This window comes from Dendroctonus ponderosae, unplaced genomic scaffold (genome assembly GCF_020466585.1).
Source record: "Dendroctonus ponderosae isolate FM_Combo_2020 unplaced genomic scaffold, Dpon_F_20191213v2 Dpon_F_20191213_1, whole genome shotgun sequence".
Classification (NCBI taxonomy): domain Eukaryota; kingdom Metazoa; phylum Arthropoda; class Insecta; order Coleoptera; family Curculionidae; genus Dendroctonus; species Dendroctonus ponderosae.
In genome coordinates, this window is record NW_026017110.1 from 54,657,274 (window position 1) to 54,678,822 (window position 21,549).

Below are 21,549 nucleotides of genomic sequence, written 5' to 3' on the forward strand. Positions count from 1 at the left end.
TACATATAATTTATTTTACATACTTAAAAAATATGCAGTTTTAAAACAATAGAAAGTAAATGTTCATTATCTCTAAGAAGATATATATATTAAATAATAATATGATTATAATACATTAATAAAACATGTCTAAATTGTCTTTCCAAATTTCTTTGTCTTTTGTTGATAATTTAAAATGTTTCTCTTTCCACACTTAAAAATGTTAGATCACTTAGGCGATCTTGTCCCATCGCTTTAGGTTCAATTTCTTTTCTACTGCGTAGTAACATTTTGCAGTCACATATTTCGATGACGAGTTTGATTCGATTGAAATCTGTATTGCAAAACTCGTTATCAACATTATCCTGGTTTAATAAATTTTCAACGTTTAGAAAAAATCCAAATTTGAATAAAGATCAGTTAATCATGTAAATCGTGTACATATTTCTTGTTGGAGACGATCGAGAACGCTTTTCATAATGCAAGAAATTTTACTTTTTGCGGAAAGACCAACATCTCTCTTCTCAGGTGATTTTGTGGTATCTTCCTACACGTATTGTTGTATCAGTATCCCATTTTTCACAACGAGACTTTGCTTTTTCTATTACCTTATACAAATAATGCTTTATGATTGTTTTCATTATTCTTTGTTGAACGCCAGATGTGCGACCTGCTATCATATCAATAACAAACTAATATTGAAATTTCCTCGAAATTTGAGTGTTTTCGATCGAGGCTAGCATGCATTTCAATTAGACTACTAGTCTTCCTTTTTTTCTTTTCATTTACGAATTAACATTGATTATATCACACTGGCACTGAATTTAAAATATATTTTCCAGAAATCAATAATAATAAAAATAAAAATCATCCAGCAGTTTTTTGTTTTGCGGACCATTTGGAGCCCCTTTGTGAGTTGCGCCCGGGGCATGTTGCCAAAAAAGACGCATGTTTTGCAATTATGAATTTGTCAAAATTTATCCATAGGTTTAGAAGAAATTGATCATTTTGCCTTTGTACAATTACATTTCAGCACTCTGTTAAATTCGTAATGAAGCATTCTTGGCTGTCTTAAGCTTATCTTCGGACTTACAATATGTAATTAAAACTATGCCACTTCTTCATAAAACACCTTGTTCATTCCACAGATATATGTTCATCCAATATATGACACGCAAAGCGTCCGCTGTTTTTAAATGGAATTTAAATGGAAAATATCGAAATATTGGAAATTCAGTGACAAAAATTCTTCATTCTATTACATTATTTCAACTAAGCTTAAATTTTGTTATTTTTATATAAAAGTTCTCAGATTTGATTTATGATTAAATACATATAGATATAATTATTCTGTGAAACCAATTTAATTTCTCTTATATGCGGTCTCTTACTATTGCGTTTTATTCAAAAATATTAACGATTGGAAATGCTACAATTAATGGACAAAATATATTTTATGCACCATTTGCAAGTGCCTCGTGTATCTGGTAAATAAAACTGCGATATTTCTGAAACGTGTAATAATTTATTGTTATTTACAAATTAGCAGTAGCACTTAAAGCACCTGAAGTTCAGTGAATTGAAATAAAAGACATTAATGTTACACCTTATGCATCTATGGAATTACCCGCAGAAATAAACAATGCTATACAAAAACTTAAAATTTAAAAACAAAACTACAAAACCAAGTATTTAATGGGAAATGTCGGTTTACTCATTATGCATTTTATGCTCTATATACCTATTTAATTATAAGGTAGTCGTCATTAAAAATGTAGGCATTATTTTTACTGACAAGGTCAAAATCCTTGTGTATATTTACAAACATACTTGTGACAATTTATGTAGCCATTATTTGATCCTTATGAGCTATAATGAATATAATTAATAAATTACCAACTTTATTTACAGGTATCAAGATCATGCTTTATGTGAAATGTCTTTTCATCAGAAAACTCATTATTATGAAAGTAGGTAGCTGAAATTGGCCAAGTAAATGATAGCTTTTTAATGTTATTATCGCAGCAGCAAAAATTATCAAAAAATCTGTATAAAAATATTATGTACAACTAATTCCTGTATGACTATAATGACTACAGTTTGCAATATCCTAAAGGCAGTGAAAAAATTTGCAAATAGTTTTACTAGGAACAAGTTTTATAAAATCCAACCTTAGTTTCTAAAGTTTCGGTATAGCTATTCATTTGGTCTATTAAACTTTTCAGTTTCTTCTCCAAGTCATCCAAATCTGAATCTTGACTGCTCTCTTTAAGCTCTTGAATTTTGTTTTTATTATTATTTACTTTTTCAACTAAGTCCAACGCTTTCTTTGATAAATCTTTAGCTCGTCCTTTAGTTTTATCAACCTTAATTAGTGTGTCAGTTAAACGATGCCGAGCAGTTTTGTATTTGCCTTGCAACTCCTCAGAATCCGAACGCGTTTTTTCTGCCTTCTTGAGGGTGTTTTCTGATTCTTCGATTGTCCTACTTGCGGAATTTTCACTATCAGTGATATTTTTTTGAAGCGCAGTTATATTTTGCTGCAAATATTCCAATCTGCGTTTAATATTATTTCCTTCGGCAGCTTTCGTTTTTGATCCAATCTAAAATAAAAATACATTTATATATATGAAAATAAGCTGATGGGTGTTACTTTTAGAAATTACTTTAGACAAGAACTATAAAACTCATCAAATAAAACATCGTTACTAAAAAATCACAGTCTTTATATCATAGCATTTTTCATCCGTAAATCTTCATCCGAATGAAATATCAAACAAATTACATTTTGATCGGCATCGTGCTTTTGTAATAAAAATTTATATGCATATACAAGTTGATATATGATGTTTATTTTGTACCTCTTTCAAAATATTGGTTATATTTTCATAGTCACTCCACGCCTTGTCTATTGCATTGATTGCTTCCTGTTGGGCATCTTGCGTTTTATTTAAAGATTGATTCACTGCTTCAGCATTATTTAATAACTCTGTGGCATTTGACCTAGAACAATTGAATTAAGCGAACTTTATCATTGATAATATTTACACGAAATGCTTACTTTGCATATTCAGCGTCTTGTTTCAGGCGGTTAACTTTGTCTAAATCATTTTTAGTTTCTTCTATAATGTGGTCAGTATTTTTCAATCTATGTAGAGCATCTCTAATATTATTCGCCAGTTCTCGAACCTGGTCTTCAGTTTTGTGTACATTTTTACTTAAAACTTCCTCAGCAAGCATTTTAATTTCTTCAGGATTAGTATTATTTTGTCCCATGAATTCGCTCATCTCTTTTATGACAAGGGCAGCTTTGCTTAAGGAATTGTTTGAATCGCCTAGCGTTCTGTTTATAGCATCAAACGATTCCTGTGCCAATCGGCGAGTTTCATTGGTATTAATTTGAGAAACGTTACGAATCAAATCGTTAGCAGCAGTTTCTTTTTCCTTCAATGCTGTCTCAGTTTTCTTGGCAAGAGTAATCGCTGTTTCAGCTAACTGTTTGGCTCCATTTTCACAAGAAATTGAGTTTCCACAACTTTTACAACCAGCGCCGCCACAAATAGAGTCACAAGGATCTCCAGCGCCATCACACACCAAATCATTAAGTTCTGGAATTTGTGCATTTAAATTATGCAATTTTTCTCGGATATTTTGCAACTGATTTTCGTTGTCTTCTGACTGCCTTAGATACGTATCCTTCGTTTGATTTATAAATGTTTCTGTTGCTTTGCATTGATTTTCAGCGTAACTAATATCTTGTTTCGAATATTCGGCTCTATGCGCTGCTCTATCTGCTTTACTTTTTGCTTCATTGATAAGTGTCAAAGCACCAAGCACATTCGCTTCTTGAAGTTTGGTGCCGTTATTCTCTAATTCTTTAGTTTTTCTCATTAATTCAACAATGCTGTCGTTAAAAGCTTTAACTTTCCGATCTGTAAGAAGAATATTTTGTTTTATGTTTGCCAAGGAATTATCAAGAATTTTCAGTTTTTCATTTTCGGTTTCGTTAATTTGGCTTCTGAGAACCTGGAGGTCTTCCTCTATGGCATCAGCATCTACTTCGTTGGTGTTATTTAACAGTTGTTCAATTTTATCCAATCGGGCTTTCATTGAATCGAATTCTTTTGTATATGCACCAGTAGCTCCTACTTTCTTGATGTCTCCAGCCCGTTTAATAATGTCCAATGTTTTATCTAAAAGAAGAAGCAATTAAGTTCATGCCATTTTGAAATGTTACCGGTTAATTTATTCAACGAAATTTTTAATATGTTTGATTTACTTTTGCTTTGCTGCAGTATCCTATCCCAATTATCAAAACATTCTCCACAAGTAATACAATCGGGAACGTTTCCAATAAATCCTCTCTCGCAATGATCACACTTGTGTCCTCCAACTCCCGGTTGGCAAATGCAAGCTCCCGTTCGCATATCGCATTGCTGATTTTTGGCACCAGCAGCATCACACTCGCAATCTAAAAAAATTATAAATCAGAATTAATTCAATTAATTATATTTACATAAAAATCTGTATGTATTTCTGTTTGATCAAAATTGTCAAAAACACACTCCTGCATGCAATATAAGTTTTTTTAATCTCTATCCATTTTTTGTTGAAATTGAAACCATACGTAGAAGTAAAACTTTATACGTAGAGGTATAACAAAATTACTGTACATTATAGTTTATATTTCTAGGCAAAGAGATATGCTGTGAAAAGTTTGCATTTTCAATAATTTTTTTCGTCTTACGTAAGCATTCCACTTTGGGATCGCCATAAAATCTGGGCATACACTCATTACATTGTCTGCCACCAAACCCAGATTTACATTCGCACTGTCCATCAAACTGAAATTGAAACGTTTATTGATACAGTAAAAAATTGCAACGTTTTGATAAAAAACCAGTTAATTTCATAGTGTCATATTAGTATTAATACGAATAGAAAGATAATGTTTTGGAGATTAATACATACCAAATTGCACTGAGTATTCAACGATCCAAACTCATCACAGTCGCATGCTTCGCATCCTTTTCCGCTTGCAATTTTCCAGTGATCGGGTTCACATTCATTGCAATGAATTCCAGTAACGTGTGGATAACAATGGCACTGTCCTCCGGATGGATCGCATGGTCCGGAAGTGAAGTTTGTTCCCAGCATATGACACAAACATTCTAATAAATATGAATTTATAATTATTTACAACTTTGAAAGCAATTTTTTTATGAAGAGGGTATTTTCGTCCACTTTTCATTTCCACGTTTTGAAGAGCATTACCTTGACAAGGAAGGTCTTCTGCAAATCTGAAGAAACCATCTCTACAAACTTCACAGTGGTCCCCAGTGGTTTCATTTAAACACTTAAGGCATTTTCCTGTGTGAGGATCACAATTTCCAGGCTGGATTAAGTCTATCTTCTCATTGCAATCGCATGGTGTACAAAGGCCCCCTGGTACCTCTGGATTTCCATAGTAATTATCTGAACATACGTCGCACCTTGTGCCTGAAGTAACAGAATATATTAAATATGCGACTGATGCGGTTTATAAAAATTGCACACCTGCATATCCCTCTTGGCATTCGCAAATAACATCTTTAGTCTGAAGGTCCAGAGAACATCTGTCTGCATAAGAATGATTAGATCCAGCCGATCCAGGACAAGGACAAGGTCTACATTGGATATCCACGCCAATTTTTGGATTTCCGTAGAATCCTTCAATACATGTTTCGCAGTGATCACCAGTTGTATTGTCCTTACAGTTGATGCATACACCAGTATGGGCTTCGCACGTGTCGGCATGCCCATTGCAGTCGCATCGAGCACAGTTGGGGAAACTGATTAAACAATTTTACTTTAGAAAATTATTTCAACAATACTCATAAAACGGTCTTACTTCCAAAATCCGACTCGGCACTGGTTACATTCTCTTCCATAGGTATTTGCTCGACATTTGCATTGCCCAGTGGTGACATTGCATAAATTATCTATAGCTCCAATGCTGTTGCAATCACAAGTTATGCATCCCTCTGGACCAAAGTCGTAAGTTTTTGGAGCGCACTGATCACATTTTCTTCCAATTACATTTCGCTTGCAACTACACATTCCTCCATGTGACTTACAAAACTTGCTTATTGCTCCTGTTGGATCGCAATCACATGGTTTGGCTCCGTTGAATACTTGTGCCGCAATACTAATATGATATTTTTTACAAACCTCCGGTACTTTAGCATCTTTTGTGAACATTGAAGGGTGTCCACAGTTAAAACGTGTAAATTCTTCCAGTCTCTGAATACCAGCCGCGCCATTAAAGAATGGAATGCTTTCAACTTTTGGTCTAAGCCAAATCGCATCTATTAACACCGAAGCAGTGCGCGGAGTTTGGTAGTTTTTGCTTGTACTGAAGTCTATGCGTATTATGTAGAATTTGTCAGCTTCCAAACATATTTCAGGACGTACTGTTTGCTGTCGTTGATTTGATGGCAAATTAGTATGCATGATATCTTCGCGGCCTATGTCGGCACATGGTCCATTAGGGTCTATAGGGCCAGGTCTTTTAACTGTCACTTCTACATCTTCCATGCTTTCAGATGACGTTGGTTCGTACTTGATGATCAAATCATAGTCCATAGATGTTTTAATTTCATTAACATATATCTCCATGTAGTCACCAGCATATACTTTAATAAATCGACTGCCAGTCGATAAATATTCGTTTTCATCTCTGAAAGGTGCCCTGATCACCACTTGGCCACTAGTATTACTGGCTTCAGCTTCATACAAGAGGAAGTCCAGGCTGGCTATGAAATACTGTTGCTTTGTCGTATCACACTTTCTCCCAGACATGTAATCTCTACATCTGCACTGGCCGGTGATTACATCACAGAAATTGTCATACGATCCTCCTAAGTCACAATCGCAAGGTTGACACCCATCTTGCTTATCTGATAGGCCCCAGTATTGAGGTAGACATTGGACGCAATTCCGGCCGGTGACATAACGTTTACAGGTACATTCTCCAGTATGCACATTGCATCCTTGATTATTAACGGTACCCAAAGTATCACATGTGCAAGACTGACATCCGTCTACATTGCTTTCCGTGAAATTCCAGAACCCATTCTTACACTGATCACATCTGCGACCTTCAACGTTCGTTTTGCAGTGGCAGCTTCCTGCCACGAGATTATTAACCGTGTCGGTGATAGAATCACAAATACCTTCATCAAGGGATCCATGAGGGTCACAATCACAAGCTGAAATGAAAATTCAATTATGAAAGTGAAACAACATTAAAGATCAGCAGAAATGACTTACGTCGACAAACTTCTGGATCTTGAATATCCTTTTCAGGATCTTTAAAATAAAACGGTTTGCATATTTCGCAATTGGACCCCATGGTATTATGTTGGCAGCCATCACAAACCCCTCCGCTCGTTGATGCTTTAGTCTCAAATAGAGCCGCATCGAAATGACAGCTGTTGGCGTGATTGTTGCAATTACATCTTCTACAAGCATTTGATTGTTTACCAATAGCTGGCCTCCACGGCAAGTCATTGAAGAAATCTTCACATTTTTCGCAATTTCTTCCTTTCGTATTGTGAGTACATTCACAACGGCCATGAACCATATCTGGTTTTGGATCAATTCCTTTTAAAGGTAGACATCTGTTGGCGTGTCCATAGCAAGAGCACGAACCTCTTACAATCATATCCGTGATAGCGTAGTAATATTTTTCCTAAATTCAAGATATTAGGGTTACGCAATTAAAAAATCTCATTTGCATATAAGGTACTATACCTGGATTTCCTCTCTTTGGTCCAGCAGGTCATCACCTAGAGTGTGAAGTTTCGTAAAATTTATTCTCAAATTGGTCATTTTCAATAAATTTTGGACTTGCTCTGAATACGGATTATCAACTGGCATAGTCGGAGGCAAAACTCTATAAATTACCTCGCCATCAGTAGCAGGAGCTAGAGCAGAATATCTAGATTCACATACTACGTCAGTTAAATTTCCTGGATGTCCTTGTTTAATATTGGGGAAACTTTCCGTGCAGTTATGAGCAAAATATCTATAAACCTAAAATTTTAATTCAAAAACAGTAACAAAAAATGTCCCAGCTAAATATAGGTACCTGCCAAGTTTGCTTGAAATCATAAGATCGTTCTATAAGCATCGCAGCTGGTCTGAAGGTTTTAAAAGTTATTATCAAATGAGTGAAATGAAATTCTGCTTCCAGATCGAGTTGGATATAGACATTTTCTTTGCCGTTTTCTGATTGCCACCATGATCTAGTTCTCGTTCTGAAAGTTACCGTCTTAAATAAAACAAATACCTGCAACTATTTAAAGCTGAACATACCCTGGATACATCCGATAAACAATATTGCTTATGTTGTGATTATACAAAGGATTCGGTTTGTTGGTAGGTCTTGAGTCGCACCAAAAACACTTTTTCCTTTCTTCATCCAAATGGGATACTATACAGTATCTCTCTCTTTTATCAAGTCCACATGTTGACGACGAATAGAGCTGATTCTCTCTACCTATCAGCAAATTTCCAGTAGCAGGGTAACATGAACTTTGCTCACAAGGATGATGTTTCGGCTCATATCCTAGATTTCGATAAAACAATACAGATTTAGACAAACGCACAGTACTGTACAACGGGGATTAATCAATGCTAATTAGGAAAAATATTAAATAGAAACAAAGCACAAATACCTACACCTTGGTCGAAAAAGATTGTTATATATGTTATGGCTAACCTGGGGCAGTTATCTCTACAAAGGTTGGGTACAAATTGAAAAAAAAGACCAACACCTCGGACAATGAGTCAAGGGCAAAAGTAGACCTGCTAAAACTGACCAATTATAGACTGGCTATTATCTGTATGCAGCTTAGCCAGAGGATGAACCACCTCTGCATTTGGTATATCAGGATTGTTATCTGGTCCCGGTGTTTGATCTCCTCGTTGAACATGATTTACAGATGCTACATAGGATACGTTTTAGTATAAATTTGGAAATAATTTAACAATACTGTTGCGTGGCCCAAATAGATCGTTCTCCTCGCAAAGCAGTATTTTTCAAATATAATAAAGTAATGTGGGGTCTCACCTTTAACAGGATAATTCCTAACTCGTGGCTGCCTGGAGTTTAAGAACTGTGCGTGTACAATAGGAGCTAAAAATTCAGAAAAAAACTTTAGACAAATTCAACACTTTATTGCGACTCATCTCACTTACATGATATTAAAATATAAATTAGAAGCTCCCAAGGTCGGAACATTATTGAGAAGGTTACCATACGAGTTTCGCTGAAAAGAAAGACAAATTATCTACTTTAGAAACATGAATTTACCGGCATTGCAGGCTTTAAAATGTATGGCCAATACATATTGCTGTTTTAACGATTTTGTAATTGGAAAGGTCATTGACCATCAGCACCGTAATTAGACTGTAATGCAAACTTGCAAATCAAATTGCAATGATGTATAATTTCACCAAATCAAAATCCGCTCAAAATTATTAATTTTGTTTCAATTTACTTTCAACTACCAGAAGGAAGGGTGATCCAGAAGGAAGTGCACTGAATCAGAAGATCACGGCCTTGATTTTTTAATGAAACAACCTCCATTAAATTACATGGAGGGGAGGTACATTTTGGAGGAATTTGAATTGAGGAATTGAATTAAGGAATGAAATATAATATTACAATTAGGAATTTTTTTGGAAAGCTTTTTGACACATTATACAGTACGTACATAATTTATTACATTATTCAATAAACCCTTGATTATTTGTTCACTTTATTGTTAATATATTTTATTCCCTTGAAAATGTTTACAATATATTCTAAAATTGGCGTCTTAAAATTACACTTCATGCGTTTCAAAATAAAATTCTCAAAATCTTAAAATAACAAAGTTATATGTAGCATAGAACATTAAAAATCAACAGCTTTGGGGCTTAGATAATGACTATAGAAGTGGTCTTAAATGATTTTCAAATGTCCCACTGTTTAACATTTTTTTATTAAAATTATTCATATTTGGAAGATATATATTTCGACACAATTTAATGGAATTAATTATTAAGTTAATTATCAAACAGAACATAACAGAATTTATAGCGAATATAAAACTTTAGCGCATCTTGTATTGCGATCAGTAATTTTTACATGCAGTAGAAATTTAGAAATTTTGTCCGTTGTATGGTTATATACAACATTGTCTTCTGATACATATGTGCGGTTTTTGTTTCCGAGTATTAAGCTGGAAATCTAAATCTATTAATCATGTGGTGGATGGAAAAAATAAACCGTTCAACACCCGTTCGTTACACAAATATTGTGGGATAAAAATTAATTAGTGATATTGGAGTTGCAAATATTTAGTTGGTATAAACATTTATAGTTCGTATAAACTGTTTATGTCTTCATGTTGAGTTCGCCGAAATGAATAACCTACGGTATTCATTTTGATGTTAATAATTCTTAGTTGATGTTAATAATTCTATAAATCTTAGATTATATGTACTTTTGTAATTCAAAGTGGCTTTATTTCCAAAAGAAAAACTAGATATTAATCAAACAAATTAAATTTTAAAAATATTTTCATTAGTATATATTTTTGTTGTTTCGAATCAGAAATGTTGCTACATTACTCGTTTTAAAAATGTACATAATTATTCAAAAAATACGTTTTTCGTTTTTTTATTATCTCTATTTATAACTGAATTAAAATACATAAAATACTGCCCTGTTGCTCATGGATTAAATTGGTCTGGTTTCCATAAGAAAATGACATCATAAACATGGCTGGTCTTTACTTTAAAATGAAATCAGACATTAAACACCCGCTGTTCGCCACAACACTACAAACTAAACAATCATTATTGAGTTTGATGAAATCATTTATGACAACATTGAAAATTAAAACATCTGCTCTTTGGGTTTCCTATTTCATACATTGGCAAATTTAAATGTTGCTATCGCGTATCTATCATGATTAATTTAAACTTAACAACTGTTCTAAATCATCTGGTTTGATAAAATAAAAGTCTTAAGTTTAGAAGCAAAAGGAAACAATAAAGGAATGGCTTTAATGCTTATGCCATCTGCTAATTTTGTATTCTTCCACAACTAAAAATACATTTTATAGCTTAACAGTTTATGTCCACCGGAAGGTACCTACTTTTGCTAGTCACAGAAATAGCATAAACGTCCGAATGAACATAAATAATTTCAAACGATTTCTTTGTAAAGATAAGTCCTGTTTGAATTAGTATATTATTTGGTCTTATCTGAGTTTCAGAGGTGGTCAATGATATACCATTAAAATTTAGTATTTTATTTATGCAATATTTCACCTTTGACCTGCTTTAATCACATCCCGATTAGTTTTATTACCAAAGATTTAGACTGTTTTAGAAAAGAATTTGAGTAAAAATTATGTACATATGGAATACATTTTACCGTAAGAAGCGGATCCGCATGCTACTGAAACTGATTTTATTGGAAACATTATTTCAGTTTGTTTATACTCATATTGGCTCGTGTCGTCATTTGATACTTGATATTGAAATATGAAACTTTTTAGGTAGTTAACATCAAGGTCCATCTTGTAAAGAATTTTTTTTGAATCATTTTTCTCGATATCAATCATCTAAAGTTGAAACAGTAGATTAGATTGAGATCAACAAGTTTTTGTACATTTTTAATAGTTTAAGATACATTTTAAGTTCCGAAAGAAGAAAACTTACAAACTTGGTTGGTAAGTTGTTTAAGTTTTTACTTTTTTGGCTATGTCGGAAGGAACAATAAACGAAATTGGCTGTAAAGATTTTACTTTGTTTTTCGTGCATATTTCAAGAATTATTTTCTTACAACTGCAAATTATACTTCCTTACGTTTCGCAAGCACGAGTGGCTTGCATCGTCCGCAGATGTGCTTTCAAGTGTAATTGACAACTTTTAATAATTCCGCTATAGAAGATACGATGGAAAATGAATAATATTAATAATAATATTCAATTTTCTTGCTGATAAGATAAGGTAAAATATGTGTTTTAGCACCAATAATTTCCTTATAGTAAATAATGGAAGGTATTTGTGAAGTTAAAGGAAATAAGTAACTGAAAGGACTAAAGGAAACAAGACAGGATCCCAATATATAAATATTATATCGATATTAATACAAAATTAATTATTATAATTACATTAATACAAAAATTCGTTTTCGCTGTAACAGAATCTCTATAAATCAGTTACTGATAAGCCATGTCGAATGTCACGTTTTTCGGGTGGCTGACCCAAAATTATAATTTCAAAATGCATACGGCTTTTCTTCCAGATTATAAATTTTAGAGGAAATTCATTAACTCATAATTGATCGGCCTAAATTATAATAAAACGTTGATAATTAATGGGGTTCAAATTAAGCTTGATATTCGTTTCCGTTGGCATACATTAATGTATCGAGCGGATAATTAAAGTTTTTAGTAAAAATTCGTTTGTGATTGCAAAAAGCATAAACCGTCATCTACGAATCATTAATGAAATTGCATTTGCCTTATATGAAAGGAGTGCATTAAGGAAATAGCTCATACACTTTGGGTATAATGCCAACATCAAATAAAGACGATAAAAATATTAATATCGGGTTTTAGGCATGAGACCACCATACAACCCAGAACCGGTTTCAAACCTGTTATTTTTCATCAGATAAGGGTAGCCTGCAAATTTTAAGTTTAATATTCCCATCTCTTATTAGTTTGCAAACGAAAATTACAAATGCGATTATTGTGTCCCAGATTTCTTCTCAGGGTCATAGAGAAACGGGCTTCTCTTTAGCATAATGCCTCATTCCAAGTTATTATGCATATTACCAGGTGCATGATATTCCTTAATGACTTATTCCTAATGCTTCAGAATGTAACAATTCCGAACTTATGTTCGGAGACGCGTTAACTTATATGTATTTTATTTTCGTTCAGGTAAAACAAATGGCAACTTATCGTAATATCAAATGCTGTAATCAATAACATAAGTAGTCTTAAATACATGACTAGAAATGTCATTAAGTTTAGACCAAAAACTTCCAAAATAGCGACTGAAACAACGAATGCACTGTTGATTTTATTAAAGGCGATTTAAGTACAGCTGTTACTTAACGCTGTTCTTGAACCCATAATAGCTTTAATAGCATTTCTGGCATCGCAAACCTCGTACGTTTTCAAAAGAAAATTTGCGATTTCCTATGTGCTAAGAAATTATTAAGTTAAGTTTAAATATTTTATTATATTTTCGGATAAAAGTTAGAGAAAACACAGGTATTCTGACCTCGACATCAGAATAAATGCTCTAGAGAACCAACCATTTCAGGCTACACAATTCGCTATTCGAAAATGCAAATCCTCTACGGACGCATGCAGACAAATATTCTCGTATAAAAATAAGAATAATTTAGTATGTTGTTTTCAAGGGCTACACTTAGTGGATGTGTACAAGGAGGAAACATTGTGAGGAAGAACAACGGAAAGTCCTGATAATGTTGTTACACAACTTTTTAACCGACTTTATTTCAAAGAAAGCAAGCATTTCTTCAGAATAATTCAGAAATAACGCAAACTCCGCTTGGCTTACAATTGATCTTATTAATTACTGAAACTGCTTAAAACTCTTGGATAAAGTTCAATGAGTAAAGACAAATACATATAAAAATCTGCGAAAAAACAATTGGTTTTTTGTTTTTTTAAAAGTATTGTTTGGTTGTAAGGAATATTTATTTCAAGTGTGCTCATTTTTTCACGGAATTTGTAAACATTTTAATTGCAATGCGATTATTGAAATGTTAAAGTCTATACTTTTGAAACTGGCTACAGGACAGGAAATGTGATGTATGTATATATCAGCATTAAAAAAGCGACAATCTTGACATCAATTGTAGCCCAAAAAAATTAGATGTACTGATTGAAATGCTATAATCTATTTATGGCCTCATAAAAGAGAATCTATTCAGACAGATGTTTTTGGAATTAGCTCTGGGAGCAACGCCAGATTTATCAAATTCCCATATTCTTAAATATATTTAAATAATCATTTAAGACCAACTTTAACTGAGACGTAGTTTTGCAGGAAATTACTACCTACATTTAGTCAAATAATCTTATTTCCTTAAGTATTTATAGTATTTCTGAGCTATGCCTTCCGAAGTTCGAGGCTGGATGTATACAAAAAATGTTTTCGGTAGTAATTAGGCATACAAAATGGACTTTCTTAACCTAAGCACATGAACAGGAATTTCTTCATAAAATTTATTATTTTAGGGATATTTTGCATTTTTGGCTCCGTTCTCTTGGATCAGATAGGAGTAAAATCCAATGATCTGTTCTCTTTATTGATCTTTTCTTTTTCTTATCTTATTTTATTTGATTGGCATGTTATTCCTTCTTTTAGTCGTCATAATGGTTTCATATCAGAAATTTGATTAGTAGACTTAAAAATTAACACGTATGTATATATGTATATGTTTCTTTTATATTTTGTGTCATTTTAAATTTGAGATTTTTTTACACACAAACTTGTTATTGTTCCCTCTAAAAATAACTTGATTCGAAAATTGAGTACACCCCAAAATGTAATTTACTGAAACTGCTTGTAAACTTACACTGGATCGAATTAGAGAAGGATTAATTCGTACTGTTTAAAATACAGCTCATAGACTAAACTTTTAATTATTTTTAACCAATGCCTATAGCCAACGCCTCTAACTTTTATATCCGGAAACTTAAAACATAAAATTTGAATATTTTGCAATGCCATTGTTTCCTATACGAAAAACAAAGTCCACAACTTTTAGATAAAAATGTCATTTTATAATACAAAACAAACATGGTTTCAGGTGCACTTTCATAATAAATATGAAATCCTGCTCATTCTTCGTTTTGTAAAACTTAAAGATATTTGAATTAAGTACTCATTAACAGCTAACGTTGGTAAGGAAACTAAAAAACAAATAGCATAAATAAATAATTAATTACACTAAGCTGAGTTGCCTTATTCTACTCATTTTTTCATCCTAAAAAGCCCTTTTTCTCTAATACGAATATTAGGGGTGTCAACTAAAGGTTTGAAAACAATAGGATTTCAAAATGTGCTTGCAAATAGCCATTTTCCCCAGTGGCGTAGAAGTTAGTCGTAAAATAATTTCGCTCAATTCCGAAAATTTTGATAATAACAAATTAACAAATATCACTTCACAGTTACAAAAAATACAATTTTATAAAATTTGTATTTCGATAACCGTGTGTCTTAGGACCGTTCAGAAAAATTGCAATTTTCTATTAGTAAGTTGCTGGTTTTGGACAAAAATATCCACAATTTTAAGTCAAAATTTTTTGTTAGTTTAAGTCATTTTCAGGCTAATTATCGATGTAACCCCATGTGGTTTGATTGACTTGGAACAAATCAAAAATTTTCACATGGAATATTATGAAAATATTTTGAATTCGCCCAGAAAATTATTTAACATGAATTTGAACCTTTGATTGTGGTTCAAAAATTGAAGTTGTTTGCATATTTTTGTCTACAGCTACAAAATAATTATCATGCGTTCCAATACTAATGTAGAAGCACAGAGAAGTAAAATAACACAGTAACTAACTAAAACAGAAGAAGTAAAATAACACAGTAACTAACTAAAACTGGCTAACGTAAATTGGCCAATATACGTTTAAATAATCATCAAGTTCCTTCTAATTCAGTCTCATTTTTTAATTTAATTAACAACCGTATTTGTTTGTTTAATTGTTGACAATTCATCAGAATTGTGTTAACAGAGCAAAGGAAAAGATGGAAGGAAAAATTAAAGGGAAACATGTAATAGATTTTATTCCAAATTGTAATGATTAGTTTGTAAACGTTTTTATTCGTTATTCTTGTATAATTTCGGTAGTACTTGAATAAATTTAATCGTTTTTTTTACCTAGTTTTGAAGGAACATATACATATTAGTCCATAAGTTGAAATTGCAACAAACAGAAGCTGATTAGTTAATTAATATAAACAATAATACAAAAATAGAAATAATTTTAAGCTCCCGATTTTGTTCTAAAAAGTAGCACTATCTGTGTCGTTCTTGGTTTGATCCGTAACAAAAGTATGAAATACGATGCTAAACGCACTCTAAACTAAGTATTAACTCGGAAATATGAGACAGGTATGTAATATCTGCGATATTTTATTTTACTACACATAAACAATATTTTTTAGCACATGAAGGAAGTTGAATGATCAAAATGTGATACATATGCATTTTTATATTAAACCATAGCAAAATTTGAATTGCTTTCGACTCAACTAGTATACTTTTTGGATTATCTGAAACCACTATTTTTCTTCAATATTAACGTTTATTTAACTGGTCGTATATAAAATGTACTCGAATTAGATAAAATTGTCTTTAAATAATTCTGTTAATTACCAACAAACTTAGATTGGAACGTGAAGGAAAATGAAAAGCTCTAAAAATGTTACCATAAACAGTCATAATAAGTCATAAAAATACAAATTAATTTTGTATACCTAATAAAAATGATAATATCAAAGGGCAATTTTTTTATAAAATTACTCTATAATTCAAAATGGCTGACTACTTAAAGCCACTTTTAAACCCATAGAAAAAGAGCTTTCTGAAGAGATTCAACAAAACCATACATGCGTTAAACTGGGTAAACTTTAATAAATATTGCCATCCAATAAAATGTGGGAATGTTTGGACTGTCCATGGGTTATTTACCTCTAAAATGCACTTCCTTTATCCTTTATTATAATCTCAGCATATGCACTTTCTTATTGTATGAAAACTGCTAAATAGTCATTCACTGAACACAAAACAGCTAAACACAATTAAGATAATAAAACAAATTAAACTATCAGCATGTTATCGCACTGCCAGAGCCAAATGCATTAAAAAACCTTAATTTTTTGTTAATTTGGCTATTGCGGTTATGTTGAGAACCGCTGTTGGTAAGTTTAATGGGCACTGCGTGACACAGACCTACATGGTACCAGTACACAGCGCGGAACTTTCTTCAGAAGACTCGAAGAAACGAAGGAAAATGGCACTACCTGCATTTTACTTACCAGAGGATGGCATACGCTCTCTTTCAAACACAAACTGGTACTATTTCCAGTTCGAGATTTTCTAGCGAAGGCACTCGTAGCTTTTGCTTATAATTTAGCTTAGGATGAAGTTTATATTAGGATTGGACCTCCACATGATACTTCTTTAAAAACACGGGCGAGACAAACAGCGAAACAACTGCAGCACTGGAATGGATCCCGGGGAACATGTGTGGAACACTTGTCATGATTTTTCTGGTTTCCTCTTCCCTCTTCTATAATTGCCAGATTCGGCTGATGAAGATTGATTTACGCTCATTTATTTTTAACCGCTGCACTTATCTGGAGCGTAATCCAAACATTTAGTCATTTTTTACTGCAAATTTATCTAAACCTTAACTTAAGACGCTTTGCAATAACAATGCATGCAGAAAAGTTGAATCTTCGCACAGTAGAAATGCATCTTCTATGAAATTTACAAGCATGTTTGTGTTATGCGCGGTTTTCAAATAATACATTCTCAACTACGGTGCACTTTCTCGTGAACGGACCCTGTACATCATATGTCCACTTAAGAGAAATATTCGCACTAAAAGTAAACAGTTTTATTATCAAATCTCAATACGCCCGAAATTGCAAAATATTATTTGATTTATTTATTAATAGCTAATGAAGAAAGAACAAAAATATATGAAAACTGAATATTACCAAATTATCACTGGTTCGGGAAAGATTTTTTAAACCTTTTTTTAATTAGAGATTCGTAAAAAATAATTCGTATACATATTACATATTTCACGATAGCTTAATTAGTTTAGTTCATCGATAAACTTGCCCGATATTTTTCAGAAAACGTTTGATAACATTTCTTAAAAAGTATGAAATTTATGCTTATTTTTTACGAGACCCAAAACGAGCACAGATGTATGACAAAAAAATTATTGGGTGCAAAATTATCACCTTCTTGTTCTTATAAACAAATTTCCCATTTTATCAATATTCTATCTAAATTGCCTAAATTGGTCCCAAGTGAAAAGCATTAACCAATATTTTTTTATATTAAAAATTTACCTCGAACGTAACGAGGTAAATGTATTCATCAAAAAGCGGAAAAACTTTCTAGTTTCTTGAAAAAAGACCACTTAGTCACAATCACTAAATGGAATGAATATATAATACTGAATCTGTTGTAGCGCGAGTATAATAAGCAATCTAGATACAGAACCCATGAAACAGTTGAACCGATGAAAAATTGTCTGAAGTGGTAGAAGACAAAGCCCATGCCATAAATGGGTTTCGTCATGTAAATGTAAGTGCGCAAATTTATATCTCTTATATGGCCTATTCTTAAATTTTCGGTCAGTATTTCAGATGCGTCCTCTCAAATCATCTTATTAAGTAATAATGAAAAAACGTGAATGGGGTTTAAGTCTTCTCTTGCAATATACGATGAAAATAAAAACATTAAAAACAAAATTATACATTCCCAACTGCGGGGCACTTTCTCTTGAACGGACCCTGTACACGAATGTCCACTTAAGAAAAATATTCGCTCTAGATGTAAACAAGTGGTGTTTATGTATATATCTCAATGCACCCGAGAATGCAAAAGATAATTTGATCTAGAAAACACAAAAAAAACTAAAACTGAAGCAAAACATAGTAGCATATTTTCAAATATCCCCGTTTATGTAATTTTTTTAAATTAAAGATTAATTCAAAATTATTCACGTATTAAATATTTCCGGTTTATCAATATACCTGCCTTGTATTGATTGGAAAATATTTCTTAAAATATCGAAAATTGTATTTTGTTTTTAAGAAAATTATGGTATAGTTAGATGCGCACGTAAAATCCTGTAGATTACCAAATTACTATGCGAGACGCAAAACGAGCACAGACAAATTAAATTATTTTTTATCTCCGTGGAAAAAGCTCGAGAAAAAATCGTTAGAGATTTTTGCACTATCCGATGAAAATTAAAATATTAGTGCTTTTAAGTATATCCTAAACGGCTTTAACTTTTTTGTTCAAGTAATTCGCACACAATCATAATGTAGTCATTCCAAAATGGTGCAATTGACAACCATAAATGCAAGATAATAATTTTTTGATATATAATTGAGCGGGCTTATCAGAAAACATGTCCGCTCGGATAAAAATCAGTAGCGTACCCATTTGTTCGAAAATATGCAGTTTGCTTCTAGTGGGGACATTATAAAACTGTTTTTAAATCAAGTTTGTAACCTAGGTAAAAACCTGCGCCAAATCCCAGCTGCTACGAACATGTAAAATTTCTTCAGAAAGAGCTCACTGAAATATTAACACTAACATTTAATGAAAAACTGCATAATTCAGCTATTTATAAAAGATGGGTCTGCCATTAGGCTGCTTTCTCATTTCAAGGTGAAAACTAAACATTGCACAAAATTGTAAAAACAAAATATTTTTCTTCTTGTTTATACCCAAACCTTATGACTTTGCGCTCTAACAGGAGCGCTCATTCACTCGTTAGAGCTCTTTTTTCGGCTCCCGCAATATCTGATCGATTGATGTTACATTTGTTACTTTGATTAGTACAATAAGCTGAAGTAAAGTACAAATGTCTCTGGTGTTATATATAAATTAGTATAAAAGTTGTTTACGATATTCTACGTAATGCGTTTTTAAAAAAAATTCTCTTTAAACGATAAAAACAGAAAGAAACTTTTTTGTCGCAAATCAACGACTCAAACCACAAAAATTAAATTTTTGTCCTTTAATTTAAATTTTATTGTATTTCTGTTAACACAAATTTGTTTTCACACCGATAAAAGATGTATTTTTATTCCAAACTATTATATAAGTTAGTTAGAAAATATGATAGATCCTTTAATAAATAGGAACATCGATGTAGAGGCGCTCTTCAGCTTTTTAAACACATACAATAAAGTAAATACATTTAAAAACGTTCAAGTACATATAGCTTCATACTATAATTAAATTACAAAGCACATTGGCCCTGGCGTGTTAAAGCGGGCCAAAACGGAGCTTCTACCTCTTAAAATATCGCAATTTTCTTCTTGTAACTTTCCATGTCTCTAGGATTTTACCGGATTCTAGCCAGTTATAAGAAATAATAATTAAATTTTCTAAAGACTTTCTTCCGTCGCTTGAATATTGTCTCTATATCATGTCTCTAATGACTAGTTGGGTCAAAAGCGCTTACTCCTATATTGAATTTAAATTACGTTTTTTGCGCTATATTCTTTCATTGCTAATCGAAATCAACACACTCATTTCTCGTAAATTTATAGTTTCAAACAATCGTTAAATACGGTACCACACATTCAGCTTTCAGCCGCTTGAAAATTTAATTATTAACTTATCTAAGGGTTGCGGATATAATAATTAATACCTTTTTGTAACTTGAAGAAATCTCTCAGGAAATCGGGAATTATCACTGGATTAAAACAGAACAGACACGATAAGGGTAGAAAGGCGAAACGCCGTTGATCTTCGGCACTGGCTTATCACAAAAATTCTTGTGTTAACATCGCGTGGAGACAGCTGAAATCAACTAAAATAGGACATATTTTCGTCTAATCTTCGATGCTGCTTCCTCTTTTCAGTGTGGGGGTCGCTGATAACGGCATCCGGCTGTTGAGAATTATATATTTTTGTTTTTTAATAAAGCGTTCAATTTTTTAATTAAATTCATCTTACTTCATATAAGTTTCAATGTTAACAGTACCTGAGTATATTGAAATTAAATTGTGCAGGTTTAAAACTTCTGTAATTAATAAACCTACTAAAGCTGTAAAAATGCATTTATACATTCGTCACATAATTTAAATGATTTTTAGAAACCTATTAAGCACAGTTTATTTTAAACCTCAATTTTATGAGAGAATAAGAGAACATAGAATTGATTTTAAATCGCAAAAAAGCACAAGAAATCGAAAATATGATACATAAAAATAAAATATAACTACATTTAACTCTAAAATTTCTGTTTCCTTTGACAATATGTTTTTTTTGTTTTATATGCTGACTGAGAATTAAAATATATTTTATTTTACTAAAATTTCCTGATCCTGAGTATCATAGGAATTAACTATATAATCATAAAATGGTTTTTCCCATATGAACTTTGATAATTTACGCCCTATTTTTGGTCTGTTTATAATACATCCTGTACTCGTTCATTTACCATATAACGGTACGAGACAATATGATAAGGTTAAATTTAATTCGGACCTAAAAAAACGCCCTTATCAAGAGGAAATGACATAATTCATTCAAATTCGGATCAATCCAGTGCTAAGTGCCAACGCTATGGTCACACCAATAGCTTTTGCCACTATAATTTGGGTCTACGCAGTAGATAAATGAAATCGATGAATAATAAAACCAGAGGAAAGAAAAATCTCGCGGAAATTATATGAAAAACAAAAAGAATTGCACAG

The 21,549-nt window shown here is 32.3% G+C and overlaps 1 protein-coding gene across 4 annotated transcripts; it reads right to left on the reverse strand.

The window, feature by feature from the left end:
* Window positions 1-1,484: 1,484 nt before the first annotated feature.
* On the reverse strand, window positions 1,485-20,669 carry LOC109537961 (laminin subunit beta-1). 4 transcript variants are annotated; one of them, XM_019904963.2, is made up of 17 exons: window positions 20,499-20,669; window positions 9,223-9,293; window positions 9,095-9,160; window positions 8,844-8,969; window positions 8,338-8,590; window positions 8,111-8,279; window positions 7,774-8,055; window positions 7,291-7,711; window positions 5,870-7,229; window positions 5,536-5,810; window positions 5,254-5,478; window positions 4,951-5,150; window positions 4,727-4,823; window positions 4,259-4,450; window positions 3,041-4,172; window positions 2,841-2,982; window positions 1,485-2,582 (listed from the first exon to the last, which is right to left on the reverse strand). In XM_019904963.2, exons 2-17 carry the CDS (start codon window positions 9,281-9,283, stop codon window positions 2,124-2,126), a joined length of 5,460 nt encoding a protein of 1,819 aa, XP_019760522.2. In that variant the 5' UTR covers window positions 9,284-9,293; window positions 20,499-20,669; the 3' UTR covers window positions 1,485-2,123. The 4 variants fall into 4 exon arrangements, with proteins under 4 accessions (XP_019760522.2, XP_019760521.2, XP_019760524.2 ...); XM_019904962.2 differs by lacking the exon at window positions 20,499-20,669 and adding an exon at window positions 17,122-17,347; XM_019904965.2 differs by lacking the exon at window positions 20,499-20,669 and adding an exon at window positions 16,775-17,060.
* Window positions 20,670-21,549: the final 880 nt, after the last annotated feature.